This window comes from Vanellus vanellus, assembly GCF_965231255.1.
Source record: "Vanellus vanellus genome assembly, chromosome: 2".
NCBI lineage: Eukaryota > Metazoa > Chordata > Aves > Charadriiformes > Charadriidae > Vanellus > Vanellus vanellus.
The window spans coordinates 24811567-24828349 of NC_138906.1; the positions used below are offsets into that span (position 1 = coordinate 24811567).

The 16783-nt window shown below is 39.5% G+C and overlaps 1 protein-coding gene across 1 annotated transcript in view; it reads left to right on the forward strand.

The window, feature by feature from the left end:
• ADAM22 (ADAM metallopeptidase domain 22) overlaps positions 1-16783 on the forward strand; it is a gene marked incomplete at both ends in the record, with an annotated part of 136513 nt that overhangs the window by 111013 nt on the left and 8717 nt on the right. The window contains 9 exons of the mRNA XM_082479785.1: positions 264-432; positions 1411-1519; positions 2504-2594; positions 3748-3765; positions 6645-6839; positions 9586-9686; positions 10268-10334; positions 13479-13589; positions 15706-15792. Of these exons, the coding sequence (XP_082335911.1) occupies positions 264-432; positions 1411-1519; positions 2504-2594; positions 3748-3765; positions 6645-6839; positions 9586-9686; positions 10268-10334; positions 13479-13589; positions 15706-15792 (948 nt within the window). The remainder of the gene's footprint in view (positions 1-263; positions 433-1410; positions 1520-2503; positions 2595-3747; positions 3766-6644; positions 6840-9585; positions 9687-10267; positions 10335-13478; positions 13590-15705; positions 15793-16783) is intronic.

Consider the following 16783-nt stretch of genomic DNA (forward strand, 5'->3'; position numbering starts at 1 on the left):
ACAAGTAAACTTGGTGTTTTAGCTAACCCTAGCTCTTACATAGGAAAAACAGTCTTTGTTTTCACCATTACATTTGTTTGATGTAGATATACTGTGTTTCACATTAGGGCCAGTGAGATAAATAAGCCAATACTTGCTTTTTCCTGGTCCTGGGCATTGTATAATGCAGACAGAAATGAAGGCGGCAGCCCACAGCCTAGTTTCTCAAGCAGTCCCATCTAATTACAGCACAAGTCTCCAGGATCCTCTTGGTTGTCTTGCAGTGGCGGCCATGTGAAGCTCGATGAGGAGACGGACCTGGGCTATGTGGAGAATGGGACACCATGTGGGCCGAACATGGTGTGCCTTGAGCATCGCTGCCTTCCCGCTGAGGCCTTCAACTTCAGTACCTGCCCAGGCACCACAGACAGCCAAATTTGTTCAGGACACGGTGTATGTTCTTGTACTCTTTAATCCTTTTTTCTGTTTTTGTTGAGTACCTGGCGTTGTGTAGTGTGGTAGCTAGACCTTTCAGGAAGCCAGCAGCATGACTCTAGAAGTCCTTATTCTGGAGAAGCTTTTGAAAAGGGAGGGGGGAGGAGGCATATAAGTAAACATAATGCATAGCCGTCAAGGCGTCTTAAACAATGAGTGCAAGTAAGTATGTGTTAATTTTACAAAAATTTTATCAATCAATTCTTTTGCTATCATGTCTGCTAACTTGATTGGTATTTCCTCAGGCCAGGCACTGGAGAATGTAAAGGTTTTATGAACTGAGAAACTTGTGTCTCCATTCCTCCAGATGCTCTTTTTAATTCCCTCTTTAATGAATCAACAGCCAAGACGGTTCATAAAGCCATTGGATTTTGTTGGCTGAGAGTTACTTTGCTCTAAGAAGAGGACAGTGAGCTGGCTCTTGGCAAGTGGCAGCTTCTCTGCTCGGTGCGCAGCCTATGACTTTGCTGCGGCCCTGGAGAGTACCCTTGTCCCTCAAACTGTGGTTTGAAACAGTGTCCAGGACCCTGCAGCAGAGCTGACATCAAAGCAGTTGTTCTCTCATAACGTCCTTTGTCTTTTACACCGCATTAAAACTCTTTTTTTTTTTATCTGAAATTAACCACTTCGTCATATTTTGAAAAAATAAAATCACTGAGGTTCAGAGTCTCCCAAATGGCTCGATTAAATATATTACATTCAATTATATTATCTTACTTAATACATATTACATATATTTATACATAAAGTATAATAATACATTTAATACATTTATACCTAATATGTAAATTAAAAATTGATTTATATTAAAAATGTCCTACAGAATTTTCCAGGCAGTCAAAATCAGTGCTATATGACTGTACCTATACTGTAGGTATTAATTATGGGACTAGATTAATTTTATGATTTTATTCTGAGCTACACTTTTGGCTGCAGGTTTGTAGCAATGAAATAAAGTGTGTCTGTGACCGATTCTGGGGAGGAGATGACTGCAGTTCTCGCATCAAAGATGATATATTTTTTGATAAAGATGCCATCAATAAAGGTATGTTGTTTTAATTTTTACCGATAACTGGAAAAGCTTGGATTTGAGGAAGGTTCATTAAGCAAAACGAGATCTCCTACTCTTTCAGTTAGCGTACACCACGATGCACCATTAGGAGCCTCGTTCCCTTCCCTTCCCTTCATCCCACAGCAGAAGCATTCGGTGTCTGTGAATGAGGTCTCAGACCTGGGGCTGGATGCAAGCGGTGCTGCTCACAAGCACTCAGTACACCTCTCGGGACTGGTACCAGCGTGTCCGGTTGTACCTTGCTTGTCCCAATTATCTGAGTGGCCTTATTAAGTATATTGGTAAATTAGCACAAGCAAAGAGTTACTGGGGCTTTTCATATCTAGATGGAAGGGTAATGTTGCTTACCTGATTGGTTTTTAATTTGTGGAGTCAATTTTTTATTACATGGCCAGTATGCAGAATGTTGGCACACAAATTTTAGGCTTTTACATTTTTTGAGTTTTAATGTTTTATTCATCTTTATGCTTGCTTACAAGAGAAAGATATATTGTGGCAAAATGAGGGTATAAATGCTTTTCATTATAAAACCTTAAGCAAGGACAGTTTTACCATCTTCTAGAAGGTTCTAGAATGTTCTTTTGGTTAGTTTATTCAGCTATGAAAGGGATTTGAGCAAAACCAATCACTTTTATTCCAATGCAGGCATGTATTTGCCAGACAGGTTATAAGGATGTAAGCTACAGAACTTAATATTGATAATATGGTATGGGCAAACCTGGCAAAACTTTCCCATGCAGCAAGTGTTCAGTTAAAGGAAGCGGACGCAGAGGTCAAAGCTTGATTTACAAATGATCTTTTAATGTATATGCTATACTTCAAGATAATATCACTGGTTACAATTGAACAGTCTAGTACAAGTTGTCCAAGCAGGTTTTTGAAAGACAGTGCATTTGCTGTTTTTGTATATTTTTCTCCTAAAACCCTGTATGTTTTTCCCCTTTCTTGTGTTTCCAGGTGTTGTTAGCACAAATATAATAATAGGGGCTATTGCTGGCACCATTTTAGTGTTGGCTCTCGTTTTAGGAATAACTGGTTGGGGTTACAAGTAAGTAAATTGTGTTCTTCTTAATACAGTTTAAAAATATGTTTATTTCATTTGATAGCTGATTATGTTATGAAAACAATAATTCAAACAGAATCTAAAAAGTCTAAATTGGATTATATTTATACAGTGACATTTTTATAGTATTAGCATTTTTCAAGCAATTTGTACCTGTGTATGTGGTTTTGGAGAGCTTGATCCATGTTTGAAATTTATTTCTTATTTAGCTGTTTCTTTTCTTTTTTTGTAGATTATCAGAGTATGATTTTACTGTGTCTGACAAAGGAAATACAAGAATACAGTCTGATTCAATTATAAATCTTTCCTAATGAAGTAACTTTAGCGAGATTAGCCTTCAGTCAGTCAGTAAAGCATTTAACCATAGCGTTCCTTAAACAGATGTTTATATTCAGTCAGCTTAACCTGAAATTAATTCAGGCACATTTTTCGCTAAGAGAGAGATCTGTAATTTGCAAATAAGGTGCAAGTTCTCTCCTAGCGTAGAGCTGTCAGTGTTCTGCTCACTGAGAGGCAAAAAGGATTATTTTAGCCTGACTGATCTTTTTCAGTTTTTTTCCTTTCATGAATTTCTTCTGAAAACAGAGGGGATTAGTTTTTTGACATGTATTAGAAGAAGATTCAAGGTACTTACTTTGTCACCTGTGTTTGGGTGAGACTGGCTCTTGAGGTCCTTCCTTCACGGGTCCTTGGTGTGCTTGGAGGGCAGGGCAGGTTCAGCTGCAGGCAATGCTGTAGCTGGGACACAGCCCCAGCAGCTTGGCATAACGAGCTGGCACATCACCTGCTGGTTTGTTAGACTGATGTTGGCTGAAGGCAGCTCAGAAATACATAAGGAAAGAAGCATTTGGAAAAAGCATGAAGATTAGGATAGTAAAAAGGTAGGTTATGCTGTCTTGGTATATCACCCTCAGCTTCTGGCAGTATCTGAAAATCTGAAAAAATATTTTCATTGTATATTCTAATTTAGTATGTTTAGGTTTATTTCAGAAGTGTTTTCTGTAGCAATATTTTGAGCAAAAATTTCATTCTGCATACATTGCTTTTCTCTTTTCGTGTTTTTTTTTGCTTACTGGCCACGTATACCTGCATACTGATAATGCATTCTTCTTTCTTTCTCTTCTCTTTGTATGGAAAGAAACTACAGAAGACAGAGGTATGTGATGAAAGTAATGGAATGTATCTTAGAAAGCTCTGAAAATAGCTTTTCTTCTCTCTTGCTCATTTACATGCTATAAAGAAAATATAGTGATGAATTACCATATATTAAAGAATATTTGCTTGAATATATGAAATTGGTATTCCATAAATGCATTGCTTGAAATCCTGATTTCACTGGACTCTAGCAAAAGTAATGTTTCCTTCTGAGATAGCCTATTTTACTTAGGAAAACAGGAGAATATTTCCAATAAGAGAGACTGAAAATCTGCTATTAGAGATGAAAGTGTTCTTGGGAGGCTGAGAACTGAATAATTAATATTAACATGATGTTCAGGAGCCTTTTGAGACAAATTAATTCCTGGAACTTCTTTGCAGTTAAAAATACAATGCTGTTAAATTGCTGTGTGAATGAAGAGCCCATTCTTTCCCACCACCCTGCTGGATTGATTTGTAGCTAAAGCACAGTACTGTCTTCAGCACAGGACTGAGCTTTCACCATTTCAAGCTTCTGGCCAAAACCCAAACAGTTCCTAGTGACTTAGGTTTGGCTCCTGGAAGACCACCTCCCTTTGATCGGTCATCTGCCTGCCAGATGGATCTTCTGGGAAGGAGTTGGTTCCTTCCTCTCCCGGTCCCCCACAGATAAGAGGGTTTCTCCGAATTCCCCTGTTTTCTGCCTGTATCACCGCCTCCTGGTCAAGCTGCTGCTTTGTTTGTTGCTGCTACTCATTGTGCTTGTTCTCCATTTCCCCTGCCTCTGTAGCGCTTTCTCTGCCAGGCTGAAAATACTAGCAAAAAGCAGAAAAGCACTGCCAAGTGCTGGTTGTGTGCTACAAGGTCAGATAGGTGGCAGGAACAGTAACAGGAAAAAGGCAAAGCTATTGAAGCCAAGCCTTGTGGAGAAGTTGGTGGGTAGGAAATGTCACCCAGCACAAGGAAGCCAGAATTTGATGGTTTGGTGCTGCTTAGTGGAATGCAAAGTATCTGTAAGTGCAGACTAACATGGCCATCAAGTTACTTTCCTGTGGATGTTTCAGTGTTGGCTGAGGACAGAGCAGCCAAATCCTCAAAATATGGAAAGAGACCGCCCCGTTCACATTTGCACTGGAATATTAGAGAATCTAACTTTTTTAGATTTCCTCATCTGCAGAAATTAATATATGGACAGCGAACTGTGAGTATGCAGTCGGTGGGCATGGGCAGAGTGGAAACCAACACAAACTGGGGCTTTTGAAGGTGATGGAGGGCTCCATCATTTTGAAGGTGATGGAGATGTTTAGTAACTAAATCTCCTCCATGCAGAAAATTAAATTCTGTAGCCTGACTTCTAAATAGAGTATTTTTGGATATGCACAAGGAGTGCTCCATAAATGGAAAAAACAGACTTCTACCACAGTGTCCAGTGTTGTGTTTCTTTTTTATATGTTTATGATTACTCTTCAAATAAAGATGAAAACCAAGCCATTGAGGTATTTTTGAGCTTTACATAAGGAAAGATATTTGGTAGTACTAAGCAAATAAAATGAGTAAACTGAAAGTAATAAAAAGAGCCAATTAGCAAGGATCCTGTCAGATGGGATAGTGTGGCTTAAAGGGCACAGCTACATGGGAGAAATTATTTCTGACGGAGGAGCAAGAGAGCAGTTTGTTGGAGGAACCCTGGGGAGCAGGGCTGCCCACGCTGAGACAACTCTGAACACACCCATGTACTGGCCAAGGAATGGGACAAGAACAAGGCTTGAGAACTGCTAGAAGAAATACTGTGGAAGTACTGTGCTACACTAATGATTTATGTGCCATATAATTATATATTTTAAATACTTGAAGAGCATTAAAAATTCAGATACGGAATGAAGAGAGCCCAGTTGAGGTCTGTAGTTGGACATAATCTGAATGTGAATCAACCTTCTGATAAATGCGCATCTTAATAGAGGCACACTGAAGCAAAAAGGCCTTGAAAAGTGCAAGGCTAAATAGGTGATTAAGTTGCTAGTTTTATGATATAGCCAGCTTTCAAAGTAGCAACTTGTACTGGGGAGGATTTTTCAACTTGGTGGAACTGTAACTGGAGTGTTTGCATGGCAGTTTTTCGGCTGGCCATGAACTCGCCATCTGCAAAAAAGTTGCATCACTTGATTAGGACTTTCTAATGCATAGATAGTTTTATGCACCATAACTGAGCTTCTGGTACTGGAAAAGGGTAAACTGTTGTCAGATATGTGTGGCATTATTTTTGTGTGTCTTGGCAGATTGAGTTTACTGTGGTAATTGGGAGTAGCTGAGAACCTCTGATATTAGCATTAGTTCCCCTGCACAAGAAAACAGTTAATAAACTGGACGTTTTTCTCCTCCTGAGTTTTAAACAACTGAACAGGATGCTATTCCTGAATTCAGTAATAAGCACAAAAATTAAATGGAAAGCATCTACCTCAGAAGGAAAAAATAATTCACTTTTTGTGAACTCCTTTTGATTCAGGCATGCATTCAGCTCAGGCTGCAGTACTTCTACTGCATCTGAGGATGCTTTTTGCAACCACTGTGATGAGCCATTTGCGATGTCTGAACTTGTTTATCTAATGTCTCAAGAACCGCAAACTGTTCACTTTGAAAATTATGATCAGAGTTTATCAGTGAAATGTTCCTTGTTTTCCCTTACCGAAACTGCATAATCCACTTTTCTGCACATACCAGAAGCATGTGGGAGTTTCCTCTCAGATGATTGAATTATTTATTAATAGGCTTATTGTGTGGTTAACAGGATTCCTCAAGAATCACTGTCCTTGCCTCTTTCTTTTAAACTAATATTTGTGCATGTTTGTGTGTGTACTGGTGCCTGTCATGTTTTCTGACTCTATGATGTTTATTATACTTTAGACAAATACCCCAGGGAGATTATGTAAAAAAGCCTGGAGAGGCCGACTCTTTTTATAGCGACATGCCTCCTGGAGTCAGCACAAACTCTGCATCTAGTTCTAAGAAGAGGTCTGCTTTTCTGTCGCATTTTCAGATTTCTACCTGTTCCATCACCCATTATTCCATTAGTCAGAACATTTCATTGTTTTGCAGCAGGTTTGATTCTTTCTTCTTTCTTTGTGGAGTGTTTGAAATAGCATCCTTTGTGCTTTGATTACTGATTTTTCTCGCATGCCCTGAACTGCTTAGTTATTACAATTCAGCCAGAATAAACAAGTTTTCCATTGTAAACCAATTTTGGTTAACCAAATTTTCATCATCTCCCTGCTTGAGAATTTTTTTCAAGTAGACTGCAATAATAATTGCTGGCTGAAAAAAAAATTAAATAAAAGAACCACAGTTTTTTAAATCATGGTCATGTAATCAAAGAAAAGGAACACTGTCTTGCTTCAATAATAGTTATAAACATAAACTGTTCAATATAAATGTTGTTTTTATATCGTTATTTGTCAGTGTCATTAATTCACTGAGTTGACCTGGTGTTCTGGATAATCTTGCTGTCTCACATTAAAGATGATGGTGCTTGCATTTTATTCCACTTACTAGACTAGTATACTAAATGGTCACTAAGTGTTATCTCAGAAAATAATTCTACAAAGACTCTGTAGTTTTGTGCTTGCTATTATGAGTAACCAAAGAGGGCATTAGATTTTGCCCTTGATCCAGTTTCACTAGTTCTGTTATTGTTCCAGTTACTTTAAAAACCCAACAACATTTTAAAATGGAAAATTCATTGAAAAGCACTGAGAGTAATTTGTAATTGCTAAGGTCATTAGGTCATGATGCTCACCATCCCTCTGCAGTTAGATATCCTTTAATTATGAAAATCTCCAGCTAGCACTTTAAAACAATTAATGAGAAGCACTGTGTCGTAGGAGGGATAGACAGTCCTGAACTGCTTCATAATTCTTGATTCTTGTGTTGCTGAGCAGTCTATAACTGTGCAGTTGGTGAAGCCATTTTTGTTGTTGTTATTTCAAAGAAAGTAAAGAGAAATGCATGGAAGGGATACATTTGCTATTTGGGTATAGCAGCCTGATCCTATATGCAACTTCATTCATGTTCTAGTGAATATGTTACTAAGAAAACTGTAGTAGTGTATAATTAATTATTATTTCTAATTTTTAAATTCAGCTTTTGTGAGTTGGTAATTATTTTTTTCAGGGAGCAAGAGTTAATTTTTAGTGATAGCGCTGTTTGTGTTGGAGAATCTTTTCTCATTTGGGTAAAATTTTTAAAAAAGTCTTGGGGAAGCAAGTTTTCATAGCTTGTGTAAGGAGGTTCAAATGCCAGTTAAGAAAAAAAAGTTTGTTTTTAAATGAATATCCTTTAACGTGTTTCCTCTTTCATTCAGTGTCTGTGTTTCTTTTCATATTTCATTTCTTTCATGTGTCTCTGTTTATTATTTGTTCCAACAAGCTAATGGCTTCTAAGGTCTGTCTGTACTAGAGAGTTTTGTTGTTCCCCACCACCAGTTGAGGTATGTTGTGCCACTGTAATGTCTGGATAAGTAAGTCTGACAAATACTCGATTTCAATGCCTGGAGTTCCTACCTTTTAAGCTGGTTTTGATTTGCTTTGTGTGCAGATATGGATGACATCTCTTGGGAGACATTAGAGTGACCAGGCCTTTAGCCACCTGGGCTTCTCCACGCTGGAAAGCACTATGAAGTGTTAGTATTAGGATGTTCAAGGATTAAGAGATAACTTCATGATAACTCTTGTTATTATGAAACAGCAAACACCAAACCCAGTATATAGCAAGACACTCCTGAAGCTGAAAATAGACCATTAGGAAGAGAAAATTATTTAGAAATCTATTAATGGGTCTGTTGGTTCTCAGACCTTTCATGCTGTAACTGAGTTTGAATTAATGAGACCCTGGTCTTAATTCAGTGTGGTTGTGATTAGCTTGGTCTTCTGGAAACTGAAGAGCATCTGTGAGATGCCTGCCCTCCAAGGAAAGCAGAGACTGAAAAATGCAAGAGTATTCAGACCTTAAAACTACAGAAATAGATCCTTAAAGCAAAACTTCTTTGTAATAAATAAGCCATCTATTCTGACCAGTTTTCAACTTCCTCTTGTTTTCTTCTGTTTTGGTAATAATTGTAGATCTCATGACAAACAGCTGAGCAGCAGCTCTAGTTCAACAGGAAGGAGCCTGTTGCAAAACCCCATGTGTTGGACCTTGCCACACATCTCTGGCTCTTAGAGGGAATACAAGAAGAAAGAAAAACTTTAGTTTGCATAAAGCACCTAGTTATAAAGGCTGTTTTTGGCTTTGAGTTTGTCATTAAAATTATACACTCTAGTGACTAGCTGACAAAATACAATAAAAATTCTGAATTAGCAAAAATAAGACAGTTACCCCTCCACTGGAGCTACCAGCTGTAAGTGGGAGGATGTTCCTCACAGACCCCTGGGCTCCTGAGACTTGTTGCAGTGGGTAGAAGGAAGCAGTTGCACCTTTCCTGCAACAGCATGAGGAGGGAGTGGGCAGCCTGCCGGTGGGATTTGAGGAAAAAAACACCTTGGGACGAGCACAATTGGAAGAGCATCTTCCAGCTAAGAACTTGGGCAGAACTGGAAATCTGTGTGTGCTGGCATTTGTGGTTTCCACAGTAGACATGGGAGAAAGCAGGGCTGAAGCCTAGCTCTTGAATGCAGACACAGCAAACCACTGCAGGGTTTAAGCAGAAATCCTGGGTGCTCTGCTAGTGCAGACAGACCTTAGGCTGTGTTTTGTCACTGGCCTTGGGAATGTGACTCTCTGAACCTCTGAGCTAACACTGATGTGAGACAATACCCTTAACAATAACCGCATCTGAGCCCTCCTATTCCAGGTCAAATGGATTATCTCATTCCTGGAGTGAAAGGATCCCAGACACAAAACATATTTCAGATATTTGTGAAAATGGGAGGCCTAGGAGTAATTCTTGGCAAGGTAAGTGTCAACCTCTGTGCTAGCCTCAGTGAAAACCAGCCTCTGGGGCATTGCTGCTCTGCTGAAAGTGTGGTCGACCTTAGGACAGCAGCATGACTCCTTAAAATTGTGCTAATTGTTATTAAGCTGGAATTGGGGTTTAGAAGCACTCTACACAAGTACCTTTTTTGCACAATGCTTTGGCACATAGAAATGACATTTAATTTCTCCCATTCTTCCAGTGTGAGCTGAGATGTAAAAGAGGAAGAAGTGTATTCACTCTTGCCAGCTTCTGTGATTTTTATCAGGCAGTGCTTGGTGTTTTTCTTGAAGTGTAGTGATTTTCTCAAATGAAAGCTGAAATCAAGGAGTTCTTTTGCTCAGCACAGTTGCAGCAAAAAGTAGAGAAACGTCACCTAAGTGTCAAGTTTAACTGGTCTAAGGTAAATCAAGAGGGACTGACCTGTGACTTTTAAATGATTAAAGCTAATGAGGTAACAGCTCTTTTGCTGGGGATGCAAAAAGAATATACAGTTTGGCATGGGACACAAGTGAGTTTCAAGTTGTTTTACTGTCTGTCTTTATCCTTTGATTTCTTTCAGGTAATATAGGAGGAAACAGAAAGAAAGTCAGAGGCAAAAGATTTAGGCCACGGTCTAATTCAACTGAGTAAGTCTGAACTTACAAAAGCAAAGCCAAAAAGTACAGTTTTCATATTTGTGTTTTGTAGATGGAGATTAAGAGTACTGAAAAGTAGACAGCTGCGTTTTTGCTCTGTGGCCCATTCTGATTGCTGACTGATAATCTGGTAAATGGTTTGGCTAATGTATTTCAACTTCTTTTTATGTATTCTTTAAAAATTAACTATCAATTTTCTTTTTTATGTAGGCTTCCTCACAGTCGTTCCCATAGCAATTCCCAATGATGGTGGCAGCCTGCACCATCACTGCAGGCTTTTGTCTACAGTAAACTGCCATTGCTGAGTGTATCCTGGTTCAATAATGAATTTCTGATAACCTGTTTCCTACCCTGGTCTTCACCTTGGGTTGGGCCATTGCAGAGTTAGAGATTTGTATCTCTGCGTACCTGCCTGGAGGTTTTAGGAGAAGTATCTGTCTGCTTTGAGAGTACCTTGAAGTTTATGGTTGTAAGCCTGAAGCTGTCAGTCTTAAGTAAGCCCTGCAATAAATGGGTAATGAGAGTCCTTACCGAGCAACTGATCCCCAGAGCTTTTCAGTATGGCTTAGAGTTGCTCTCTATATTGATTTGTAGGTTACGTTTACTGAAGGGCCCATGTGTACAGTGCTCCCCATAGGGAAACAGCCTTTCTTACGTACTTAAGCCTGCTGGTCCAGGCTCCTTTTGTGAATGAATGATGAATGGCTGGAAACATAATCTCTGGGCTTGTCAAGCACTGGCCTGCTCTTACAGCTTTTACGCCACACAGGAATGACCCCTTCTTTGACCATAGTGGCAATGACAGTGCCCTTTCCCTGTATTGTTGGTACTAACTTTGCACCTGTTTGGGCAAATGGGCTTGATACCAACCCTGCTGGAAACTAATAATGCTAACTCCTCTCCGGACCCTGCTTTCTTCGGTTTGGGGATTTTGAGTTTGTTCTGAAACTTTTCTTCCACCTGCAGTGCACTGTCTTGAGGTGAGTAGGCTCAGAAAGGTTCATAGAGAAGACCCTCTGTTACAAGTTACATAAATAATAGTTTGATGCACATTGCAGTTATAACATTGCATGGTCAAAATGGCAACTTGGAACCAGAAATTTTAGCCCCAGGTCCATTGGAGGAGTTTATCTGTCAAGTGCTCCTGTGCCCTTGGTCTTTGTGCTGATAAACTCTTACTGGAATGTTACTTTGCTTGTTTTCTTTTCTCTGTGCATGAGACAGTTTGATAAAAGCAAAATTAGTCTGACTAAACTGCCAAGAATACAAATCAGATTGCACATTCTTCTTTAGAAACTTGTCTTGTGCTTTTCTTCATTTTCCAATTGTATATCTTAAAATTTGTTAAAAAACAATAAAAAAAGTTTAAATTAATGATACCATTTTTCTGTCATTTAGCAGAGGTGTACACTGGGCTGAACTGGTCCATAAAGAATGAAACCAGATCAGCTCTCTTTAGCCTAGAGTCAACATAACTGCATGGGAAGAGTATCGTTTTCGGTAAAAGCAAAAAACCCCAATGGGCATATTTTTTTTCCTCTGTGCTGCTCAGCTGGTATATTATACATTTGGTCTGAGAACGTTAGAGCACTAAATAAGTGGGTGGACAGAGAGAGTGCGAGTTGGAAATCTTTTTCCCTGTAAATTTTTTTCTTTTATAAAGGTGCTTCTGAATTTCCACCTAATTCTCTGCTTTCCTTCTTGCTGCTTTTTATGGTCTCTCAACCCAGCAGCAGCCCTGGTGCTAGAGGGAGGAGGCTTGTGCTTCCCAGGGGCTGTGCAGCAGCCTGTTGGGGATGAAGCACAGTGTGTGTGTTCTTGGAGAGACCTGCTGGGCAGGAAAACACTCTTTCTCCTGACGGGGTCTATCCTAGATTGCACAAGACTGCATGGCTTGTCTAAGTCTCCTTGGCAAGCCTGTCGCCCCTTGGAGAGAGAGCTCCCACTGAGTGATGTGTGTGCTTTGCCAATTCAGTGGGGAACGGAGAGAATTGCTGAGGGCGCACAGTGGTTCTGCTTAGAGACATAACTTCCTTTCAAGCAGAGAAAATTGACTGAGAATGATCTAACCATGGCCAACATTTACTCATTTAGGAAAACAAAAAGCAACACCAGCTGCTTTGAGGATGCCTCAGAATACATGGAGGCTTTTCTCAGACAAATTTACCTTCTTACCTTCTCTGGGAAATATAGAAGAATATTGAAATCTGTTCTGAAATGGTGGGTGGCATTTGGAAAGTCCACCTGTGCGGTCCCTGGGAGCCCAATGAATCATACCCCTTTTTCTTCTATCTCAACTAGTAACGCTGTTGGTCTCCTGTTAGTACAGGAAGTGTAGTTAACCACTAGAAAATTGGGTTCATTTGTGTTATACTTTGTGCAGAATTCAATTCTTTTTTAAGCAGGTGTGCACTTGTACAGTTGCCTACAAAAGTATTTGACATATGCATGAGTCTGCAGTAACTGCATGTATTATGCACCAGGTTTTTTTTGTATACAGCCAGGCACCAGATAGAGACTTGTGCCAGTAATCATTTAAGCAAGTTTTCTTAAGCACTGAGCAAGGTTTGAGCTCTGCAGCCCTCATGAGCAGCACTAACAGGGGGTTGCAAGTGCATTGGGCAGTTCCTGAAAAATGTACTCACACTCAGGCCTTTGTGCGACCCCTTGTACCTAACAGGTACATGAACAAGGCTTCTGCTAAAGGTATAGCTCTATGGAGAGTGCTAAAGCTCATTTGGGATGGTTTTAATTGTTTCTAGATGTTTTAAAACAAAATCTGTGTTCTTTACTAAAGGCAGATGGTTCAGTTCACACAGGAGGAACGCCAACAGGCCAAATGTTTCTGCAGCTTTTTCACAAACAGGGTTGATGAAATGGCCTGATAAAACAAGTTTTCTATTAAAACCAGTTAGAGTTATCCAGGAATGATAATGAGAGTTTTCTGAATAAGCTGACAGTTTAGTTGGGAGCTTGTGTTAAAACAGGTCCCAGGGAACATGTGTTTTGCCAAATAGCGATTCTGACCATTGTTAATTTGCACTGCTTTTCCTATAAGCGTTTGTCTTCCTCATTGTTATAATTGATACAAACATCTTTGGCTTAGACTTTCTATTATATATTGTCTTTTTGCAGCAGGGTAACCCATGCATCTGAGCCTGGGCTTTCTCTCGCCCACCAAATCCCGGCCCAAGGCATAAGCCCAGGGGGTTCTGATCACCCCCAAACAGGGAGTCGGGATCACAGGTCAGTCTCACCTGCCCCTGCATTCTGGGCTGCCGTTCTATCCTGTGAAAAGTCCCTTCCCTCAGTATATGATAGTTTCACTGTGGCAAAACACTGTGACTGCTTGGAGGTGCTCCTGCTGATGCAGCGCTAGCTAACTGTCCTCCTCGCCAGCCTGAGGAGTATGAGTACTCTTGAGCCCAGGTCTTTTGCCTTGTTGCATGTTGCGCTACGAGCCAAATCGAGCAGTTGGTCTAGTTATAGGCTTACGTATAAGGACACCTGTGTTTTAAAGCAGAATTTCTCACTCAAAGAAAATGCAAATTCTGGCCATCACTAATAAAAATGTGGCCAGGAAGATCAATCTGAGAGCTTTCCAGTGGTATCACATAGTGGTCTGCAGTAACTAGAATTTAACCTTTCTGTAACAGATGAATTGAGGTGGTGAATGATGGTCTGTAATACAGCCAGACCCATGAAACCCTGTGGCACGGTTGTGCAACAACTGCATGCTTTGATACCCCGTTAAACTTTGTTTTCTAATACAGGAAGCCCGATTGGGAGTGTTTCATGGTTACCAAAAGACCCTTTCAAATGAAAAAAAGCAAGTCAAACGTACTGCAGCAAGTACAAGAAAATGTGTAGTCACACCTACAAGTAAAGCTAAAGCAGAAGTTTATTAGTTCCTGGTGATGCTGGCGTCAGCCTGTTGCTTCACTTGCAGTTCATCTGTTGCTGCGCTACCACTTTTGACGTTTTCCTTCTCTAAGAGTCCAAGCTGGAAAGCATAAAGCACTCCTGATTGCTGATAAAAAAGCAAGCTGAGGAAGCTACTTAGAAGCACTTGTGGCTGAGGGCGAGTACTTTCTGAGAGCTGTGGCTGTGCTTGCGCAGGGCAGGGAGGAGAAGTTCCAGAGCAAAAAAGGAGCAAAAGAAGTCGAAAAAGTGCTGCTGCTTTTGTTGTCTACATGATTTGAAATATGGTGGGGGTTGAATGACATGATCTGGCCGAAACTTTACTCATCTGAGCAATCCCTTACAAGGCCTGTTCCCATGTGTGAGGTCATTGGAGTCACTCTCATGAACAAGGGTGGCGAGAACCGGCCCAGAAGTATCAAAAATAACTTAAAGAGGAATTTTCTTTCCCTTTTTCCTTGGTTACTATTTTTTTCCTATTTCAGAGTGTGCTAGTCTCTATTATGTAAAGGTGGTGATGACAAATAATCGTTAAACTGTTGCTATTCTTATACAACAAGAACGAACTTTAAATTGGACCGGGCAGTTTGTACATTGCCCTTTTTTCTTAACGTGACAGAGAGGGATGAATTCGCTAATCTTGTTATTGGGGGCTAAGAGAAACCAGTTGCAAAAAAAATAATTCTTCTTCCTTGGTAATATTATTGTCAGTAAATTAGACACGGTCTTTATTTCATAGTTTTCATGTAACTAATATGAGTACGCAGCTCAGTCTTTTTTCCCCAAAAATGTGGGTTTGGTATCAAGATTACTTCTGTAAAATGTGAGATAACTCTGCAGCCCACCTCCGTTAAAGCTTCTTGTGGTCCTACCAAATTAAATGATTGTTGAAAAATTAGAGGGTTATTTGCACATAAGTGTGAAAATTGCCACCGTAGTGGCAAACAATTCAAAGCTTTTAACATGCTGAGGCTGAAATTCATTCCTGTAGAAGGGGCCAAGCCCAAGTTTCTGTGCTCATTAAGCTATTATCTTGCAATTTATTCTAGATGGGTGCAAATGTGTTTCTACAACAAACAAACTGCAGGATTGGAGCCAAAATGCCCCTTCATCCTTATTCTGAAATCATGAGAGGAGTTCAAACCCTGAGTTTAGTGCTGGCCCTCTGCGTAGGAGTGAATTTTACCTTTAAGACGTTAAATGAATGATGCATCCCACAGAGTTTCCAGATTAATCAAATTTATGAGTCTTGTTGTAGGTCAGATTTTCTCATGCAGTTGTACACCTTGCCTAGTCCTCACCCAACATTCATACTGATTTATTTGCCATATTCACTTGCATTTTGGGGATGAAGACATCCTTGCTAAGCTTGTGCTGTGTGTTCTCAGATTTTCTATTCTTGTTCTTCTGCTTTCTCTGTTCCTTCCATTGCTTTCTGCAGGTATTTAAACCCATGGTTCAAAAGAGAATATAATGTAGCTAAGTGGGTAGAAGATGTGAATAAAAACACTGAAGGACCATACTTTAGGTATTTTGTAAATTAATTCTATATCATTTTTAAGAGCTGTTCCAGCATATACAAATATCTTGGGACTCCTACCTTGTATAAATCAATACAAGTTACTGTAGGTGCAAAGGGCCCCTCTTCTTTTGCTGCATTTTGATGTCTGTTTTTGGCTTCATGTGCAATTTACAATTCTCTTTTCTGAATGTTTTAATGAAGCCATTGAAAAGGGTGTGTGTAGTGCATGCGTTCCCACCATCATCTATAGCTTGTAGTAGCTTTCTCATCATTTTATGCCAAGTAGTGTTTTATGGGCATGAGACATATTTATCACTAATAAAGTAGTATTAACTTAAATAGAATGTAATTTACTGAAGCAAGTGGTTTCATAACACATTGACTCTACCCACTGTCTTATATAGTGCATACTAAAATTCAAATGAAAAAAGAATAAAAAGTAGTGGTATTTTATCCTCAGCATACAATGACATAATTAATATATTGTAATTGGAAAATTAAATGCATGAGAATATACTCTGTGCTCTTTTTATCAAATTACCAATGAATCTGTTACAAGTGAGTGTAGGGTTCAACCAAAAATATCACTTTTTTGGGGGAGGGGAACGTGCGTATTTTTGATACATTCCAAGTTAAAGAGAAGAAGCATGCACGAGGCTGGCCTCCCTGTTGTACTTAAATCAGGAGGCTGAGAACATTTTAGTAGATTCCCAAAAGAATCCCACAGCTGAGACAGAAGTTTGCATCAGCTGAAAAAATCAGCTAGCTAGGAGATAATGGAAGACAATTTATGACAAATAATACAAAACATGAAAGAAATTGATGAAGCTGTAAGTTGACGTATCAAAAATAAAGCTGAAACAAGAATTATAGAAACACAAAGAAAAAGAATACAAAGAAAAATCTTTAGCCAAAACAGTGAAGGATGGTAAGAAGGAGTAAACAGAATCTTAACAATAATTTTGCTACATTAGTAGACCTAATAATAGTGTGAAAG